The sequence below is a fragment of the Bombina bombina genome, chromosome 3 (assembly GCF_027579735.1).
Source record: "Bombina bombina isolate aBomBom1 chromosome 3, aBomBom1.pri, whole genome shotgun sequence".
Classification (NCBI taxonomy): Eukaryota; Metazoa; Chordata; class Amphibia; order Anura; family Bombinatoridae; genus Bombina; species Bombina bombina.
Genome location: NC_069501.1, coordinates 1,072,666,162 through 1,072,673,949, shown reverse-complemented (window position 1 = coordinate 1,072,673,949; position 7,788 = coordinate 1,072,666,162). Strand labels below are relative to the sequence as shown.

Below are 7,788 nucleotides of genomic sequence, written 5' to 3'. Positions count from 1 at the left end.
GTTGTGCCTAATGTTAGAATTCAGGTTCTAGACATTCCTGTAACATTTTTTGTCCACCTGTTAGGATTTACATAATTTTGGATCAACACATAGGCAAAACCCCAATTCGGAGCCACTTACATTTCACACCCACCGGTTTCAAGAAACCTGGAATCTATCCACCTGTGCATTGTAACCCATTGTTTTTATAAATAGAGTGTGCATAAGCGCTCCTAGCATTCACATATTAGAATTTAAGTTTTATGCGATAGACGTTATTTGTTAGATTTTTTTGTTGTTGTTATTAATTGTTCTACAAGCATTTTTAAATTGTTCCAAGTGTTTCAATATATATTTTAAAGTGTAACATGGATCCATGACTAATTGTTGTATAATTTTAAATGTACCAACTTTTTTATCTTATGTATTAAATCATATTATTTCAACCTATTGTTACCTTTGGTATTTGACTATCTGCCCATAGACCCTGCCTACGTTGTTTGGCGCTCTGATATCCAATCTTAAAATAAATACAAAGTTGCCTGTAAAATAAAAATAAACCCTAAGCTAGCTACAATGTAACTATTAGTTATATTGTAGCTATGTTAGGGTTTATTTTATCGGTAAGTATTTAGTTTTAAATAGGAATAATTTATTTAATTGTAGTAATTTTATTTCGTTTTATTTAAATTATATTTAAGTTAGGGGGGGTTAGCTTTAGGGTTTAATAACTTTAATATAGTTGCGGCAACATTGTGGGTGGCAGATTAGGGGTTAATAAATGTAGGTAGGTGTCGGCGATGTTAGGGACGGCAGATTAGGGGTTAATAAAATTTTACTAGTGTTTGAGAGGGGGGAGTGCAGCGGTTTAGGGGTTAATATATTTATTACAGTGGCGGCGATGTCCGGTCGGCAGTTTAGGGGTTGAAAACTTTAGTTAACTGTTTGTGATGTGGGGGGGGGCTCAGTTTAGGGGTTAATAGGTAGTTTATGGGTGTTAGTGTACTTTTTAGCACTTTAGTTAAGAGTTTTATGTTACGGCGTTAGCCCATAAAACTTTTAACTACTGACTTTTAAATGCGGTAGGAGTCTTGACAGGAGAGGCTGTACCGCTCACTTTCTCCAAGACTCGTAATACCGGCGTTAGGCAAATCCCATTAAAAAGATAGAATACGCAAATGACGTAAGGGGATTTGCGGTATGCTCGAGTCGCGGGAAAAAAGTGAGTGGTACACCTGTACCTGCAAGACTCGTAATACCAGCGGGCGTTAAAAAGCAGCGTTGGGTCCTCTCAATGCTGCTTTTTAAGGCTAACGCAAGACTCGTAATCTAGGCGTATGTTTTTTCCACTTCTTTTGCTCCACTGACTTCTATGGTGGAATACATTAACGCGATTGTGACATTCAAAGTTCGACTTTTTGAGCGCATCGGGTTAATGCTACCTGACGCACACAAAAAGAGCTTACCTCTAGTGAAGTTATTGCGCGAGCGGGAGCGTTAAATACTGCCCCACTTGTAATCTGGCCCAAGATATGCAGTGCAGTACTCCCACCCCAGGGTTTGCTGGGGCATTAGTCTCATTGCTTACAGTACGTTTTTTTTCTGTAGTTTTCTTTATGTGTTCTGCTGCTTAAAGTTTAGCAGTGTGCAGTGAGGTGTCAGGTAAGGGGAAGCCATGATATGTGATATATAATACCAGGGAGGGTAGGAGACAAGGTGTGATGAAGGCATCTCAATAGTGTTGCACAATTTGGAACATATTTAATTTCCCACATGTATATACTGAGGCTAATTATGCTTATATTGTGTTAATGATGACAATTTTAATGATAAAAGTCAGTGCCAGTCCTTAGAGCAAGCACACTGTTCAAAATGCTGGTACAGGAAGCATTTTTAGATATGCTTTATGTGCACATGCAATGTAGAAGCTTTTACTAAAAACAGTGAATATTTTTACTGGAGGCATTCTTGCTAATACAGGACTATTGAAAAAAATGATTATATTTAAGAGTGAAATGTATTTGTGTGGCTTTCAGTTTCGTCTGAAATGTCCCTTTAAAAATAATCAATTGTTCTTCTGACATAAATATCATTATACAGGCTGTGAGTGACACATGCAGATCTATTAACCTCTTGGTTCCTGAGACATTACTGTGGGCATCCAAGAACCAAACACACACATTCTTTTGCTCATGAGACAACAGAATTTGATAAATATCACTTATGGTATAAATTAGAGGCACGCATCATTCCATCTCATACAAGTGCAACTCTTTCCCGATTTGACAAATTTCAGTACATTGACACAGTTTCCATAGTAATATCTTTCTTTATATCAGTTCTGAAGAGTATACATTGCTTCGCCGTTTTGTGCTCTGTATGTAATGTACATATATACCTGTGTGAGTAACATTCTCCACAGGGAAACACTGAACAGCATCCCTGATCCACCCTACATATATATATACACGGATTTTTATACATATATTTATATACATATACACGGAATTTATCTATTCATATATTTATAGGTGATGGAAAAATATAAAAAAGAATTATAAAATAAGAGACTCCTCTTTTCCCCCATATTACACTCTCTCACATGTGAAAACTCAAACATTTTTGACATTTGCACACAATTTGTAAATAAATATTTTCATGACAATTAATGGGGTTTGCTTAACTGTTGTGGTTCAGGGGCTATATTCGATGAAAAACAGGAAGTGCATTTCTTTAAGAGAGAGATATGTCCTTAATAATGCAACCAAGTATACCCGTAACCTCCATGTTGTGAAATGGACTGACTTGGACGATCATAAGCCTTTTTCACATTTAAGGTTATTGGTACTAGTACCCTATTTTTTCTTGTTGCTGTGAGAATAATGTATCAATGCTTACACTCCTGTTTATAGACAGATAAAGTTATTCTCTGTTTTATAGCTGCCCAGACATTTAAATAAAAAATGAGAAATTGCTTTTTAGTTTCACCCAAAAAGTATTTTGACTACCTACTTCTCATATCATTAATACTCCATACAACAGGCAGAATATGAGTACAATTTACTGCATGTTTCCACGGTATATTACTATAAATTAATCCTTGTTCCTTTATAATCTAAGTACATGTGATATCAGGGATGAATGAGTTAATGTATTATTGTTATTAATCCTAATTATAATAAATTTAATGTAAAAACATTGAAGTGTTGCAATGTAATGTTTCAAGCCTGCTAAAGTATTAACTTTATTTATTGTATAAGAAATGAACTGTAGATGTAGTAGATAAATGTGTTTTACTATAATATTTTAATGAGCGCAGTGCACATGCAAATACTACTGTCTTTTTAAATAAATACGTTATGTAGGGTTTTTGCTCCAGTGTAAAACATGAAAAGATGCTAATTTTAATTCAGGGAATGCTGTGTTTATTGTACCAGTAGGCACAAAAGCTAGTGCCTCAGTCACTGTAGAACAAGGTTCTTCAAACCACGGGTCGGGACCAATTACTGGGTCGCAACACCGTGTTTACTGGGTTGCAACATGTGTGTGTGTGTTGTATGAGAGTGTGTGGTGTGTGTGTGTGTTATATGAGTGTGTGTTGTATTAGAGTGTGTGTGGTATGCGTGTGTGAGTGTCTGCTGTAAGTGTGTGGTGAGAGTTTATTGCATGAGAGTGTTTGTGTGTTGTATGAGAGTGTGTGGTATGAGAGTGTGCGGTGTGTGTGTTGTATGAGAGTGTGTGTGATGTATGAGTGTGTGTGTGGTGTGTGTGTGCGTGTGGTATGAGAGTGTGCGGTGTGTGTGTTGTATGAGAGTGTGTGTGATGTATGAGCGTGTGTGGTGTGTGTTGTATGAGAGTGTGCATGGTGTGTGTGTTGTATGAGAGTGTGTGTTATTACGTTTTACAACACTTTGAAGTTTAACTACAATCAGGAATAAAGTATGCACAAATTTTAATTACTTTGTCACAAATTACAGCTATTTTGTTGTATATTACTTCAGAAATTTTTAGACCAAGGGTCGTGAAGGTCTGGGGTATCATAGCACTGGTTCTTGGGAAAATTGTTTGAAGAACCCTGCTGTAGAAGACTTAGACTTTATCAACATATTTTACTTTCTGACTAACAGTTGTGTAGCTCCTAATCTAAATAAAATGGGAGTGTAATTTTAAAAATGCTAAGTTTGAATAACACTCTGAGTATAATTCAGAAGCTGTATATATCCACAAATTTTTTTGTATATTGTACACGAGATTAGGTAATTTGACTTCTCATTTTTATGGGGTGGAGGAGTTAACACTGATGAAAACAGGAGAAAGGAAGGCAAAAAGACAGCTCCTGGATTGCTGACTTAAGTCCCCAGTTATACATATTGTATAGTAATATTTGAGTCCACTGAGTCTAAGCAGACATGGGCTGCAATGGCTGGTGCGTATAGTTGGCCACCAGCTTTTTCAGTGCCTCTTCACATTGTGGTCACAGTGATCAATCCTCCCAGTATCAGACGTACAGTTCATCTTTCTGGGGTTTCTAAGGTCCAGTTTTCTGCTTGATTACACACTGATTATTATAGTACAATCAATGCGGCTTTGAATAGTAAACAACTAGTAAGTTCCGTTGGCTCCTGTCTTCAAGAGTCCTTTTAAGTTCTAATGAGTTAATTTGTTATAGCACCCCGCTGTCAGACTCTAAGGCCACCCTCTTGACAATCATTTTCTCTTTCTACTGAGCCATAAAATTGGAAGTAATTGATTTATCTGGAATCCTAAATGAGTCCAGTTATTCTATTTCACTCTCTAGTAATCCAAGGTTAACTAATTGCTTTTAGCTCTCTGCAAATTGTTTACATTAACAGAGCACTGACAATCAGAATGTCATAAAAGTGAATTTTAAAGAAAATGTTTTTTTATTTTTTATTCTAAGAGATCAAAATGCTAAATCAGGAAATGGAAAGGAACGTTTGGGTAACTAGAGAGTGTGAATATCTTGTGTAACCAGAATAAAGAGCACAGGAATTTTCATCAATAAGAACAATCTTCATCAATCAAAGAGAGCTGAGATCTCTGAAAATAGTGGAACATTTGGCAATATTGGTAGATTTCTGAGGGAGAATGCAGATAATCAAATTTCATTATAAAGTAGACAACACATTACAAAACATCACCAGATAGGCTCTAATTTGGTATAGCTTTTCTAAATAGATATAATCAGTCAGTAAAAACAGAGTGCCTTTTAAAAAAATCACCAAATGGAAGAAAACATGGAAACCTATCAGTTACATTAGAGAAAAGAGGAGGTCCTTAACCCCAATGGCCTACATTCCAGTCTTTTCGAGTGTGCCATGTGAAAACGTCAAACTCATCTCAAGTATTTTTTGGGGGTTCTTTTTTCTAGCATTCTAATCCATCAAAAGAGTAGATGTTTGAACTATTTAAAGGGACAGTAAACACCTTGTAATAATTATTTTTCTGCAGTCATATAATACATTAATAGGTTAGAAGAGTGTGACTTTTTTTACTGCCTCACCACCTTGTTTGCTGTAATCATTTTTCAACAACCAAACTCCACCCACAAAATTCCTTATGTAGAGGAGCCAATGTTATTGTAAGCAAAAGTATCTTTGCGTTGCTGGTTCTAATCTGACCCTCGTTACTGAGACCAGATAGGGAGTATCAGAGTTAGATTACATGTCTTAAGATACAGGGGTAAAATAAATAATGGAAGTGTATTGCAAAGTTGTTTACTATGTTTAATTAAACATTTTATATTATGATCTCAAAGTATTTACTGTCTCATTAAATTGGCCAAGTTACACATGGGATAAGCCTTGAACGTCTGGGATTTCTGGTGGATTAGAAAATCCTTGAATTTGAAACCCTGAATTAATCTGTTCAAAGAGCTCATAGTGCCCTATGAGAGATAAGTATTCTTTAAATATTTTTGGGGAACATGCAGCTTTAATATTAAAAAAAAAAAGATCATACAAATCCTGTTGTTTTGAAGAGAGGCTTATTTTAGATAAATTAACTACTACATATAAATTACAAGCTAAATTTGATTGCAGGTGGAATTCATTTAACCAATTTTCTTAGCAGATTTCCCCAAAGACATTAAAATATGTTTCTGATAAGAAACTGGTGAGAATATTTTTACCCTCAATAAAAAGAAGCCCTAAGTCAGGGTGTGACAGATTCATTTTGAGCTCTCAGGAGTTTGTCATTGTTTACTTATTCCACGGGTGTTTTCATCTTTTTATAGTTGTAAAAAACAGGGATCTCTTGAATAAATGCACATTGTAGTTTTTATAGATGTTCTGATTCATTAACTTTTCTTGAAATGCAAATTATGGATGTGATTTAAATTTGTCCTCCTTTTTGACTTATTGTGACAAGTTAATTTAGCTAGGTTGAGTTTACGGATAACAGTATTATATCTCTTCTCAACAGTGACTTCCTTTCCTCGATATCTTATATACGATACGATAAGTTCTATATCAGCTCATATCGACTGATGGTCTCATTCAGCCTTGCACGCCTAAAAATAGATGACATTGAGACATTTTCTGTATATTTTAAAAATTAAATAAAAATAAATGTTGCTTAAAGTCCTTGGCTTGACTATCTATTTTCCATTTGCTGATTTGTTTGGCACATTCAGACTACATTGTTTTTCTTGCCTTGTAAGCTTATTTTGATATATTTGTAAAACCATTCTTGTCTTGATGTCTTCTGGAGTTCACTGTTTTGTCTTTGATGTCTTAAGAGCACTTTTTCATTGTCTTCAGATCAGCTGCTTTCAAAAATTTGAAAACGTTTATCATTGGTATATATTTGTGTTTGATTTTACCCTATGGTAAATGCAAGACTATATTGTTGACTGGTGTACGTAGTTGTTGTATTGCTCAATTTATATTTGTTTCCTTCAGATTACTCCTTGAATAGGACTTGCTGCTACTGGTTATAATATCTCTTAACTGGTTTACATCTGAATGTCCAAAACTGAAATTAAGGTCTATATTAGGGCAAATCTAAATAAGGTATTTTTTTTAAATGTAGGCAGTAGTTATGATAATCTGATATAGAGTCCTGTTCAGTTTGTCACTGCTCTCTGTCAGGCTTTCTTGGATTTAGGAATTCACATTTTAGTATATGTACTCTTTCATCTGTGTCTCATTTTCCTGGTTACTTCTGTTATTTTTTGGAAAATAATATGTTCTCTCAGATGTTTTAAGAGGTTGTCTCAGCATGTGAAGTCCTCAAATGCTCCCCGCACTGCATGGTGAGGCAGAATGTTGGCTGTGTAACTCATTCCTGCAGGGTGACCTCTTACACCTTCACATGGAGCCTAAAAAAGAGAACTTAAGTTAGTACTATTGCTTACAAGGAATATCTAATAAAGAAGGTAAGCAGAGATATTGTAAATGTTGATATTTGATGGGATATACTATTGTATAGACGAAGAGTGGACTTGTAATCCATTGTACACTTAAAGGGACAATGTTCTTCTAATTTTTTTTCCATCCATGTGAAAGAGCAGTATTGAAACATAACTATTGGTTGTACGCTTACTAATAACAGTCATTGGCTTATACTGCTTTTAGTTAATTCTAATGATCAAGTAGCATTAGCAAGAAGTGCCTATCAACTAATGAGCATTAACAGGAAGTACCTATCAGCCAATAACAATTAGTAAAAAGGTTTAAGCCTGATGAAACAGCTCTGTTCAAGCTGAGAAATGCGTTGCTGGTTTTATAGTTATATTAAAGTAAGCTTTGAGCTTACCACTTGCTGCCAACCATTTATTGCTGACCT

At 35.2% G+C, this 7,788-nt stretch overlaps 1 protein-coding gene across 1 annotated transcript in view; it reads right to left on the bottom strand.

The window, feature by feature from the left end:
• Window positions 1-2,288: 2,288 nt before the first annotated feature.
• The window catches only part of ASIC1 (acid sensing ion channel subunit 1), a 537,317-nt gene continuing 531,817 nt past the window's right edge, over window positions 2,289-7,788 (bottom strand). Inside the window, exon 12 of the mRNA XM_053708351.1 lies at window positions 2,289-7,321. Within this exon, the coding sequence (XP_053564326.1) occupies window positions 7,217-7,321 (105 nt within the window). The 3' untranslated portion in view covers window positions 2,289-7,216. The remainder of the gene's footprint in view (window positions 7,322-7,788) is intronic.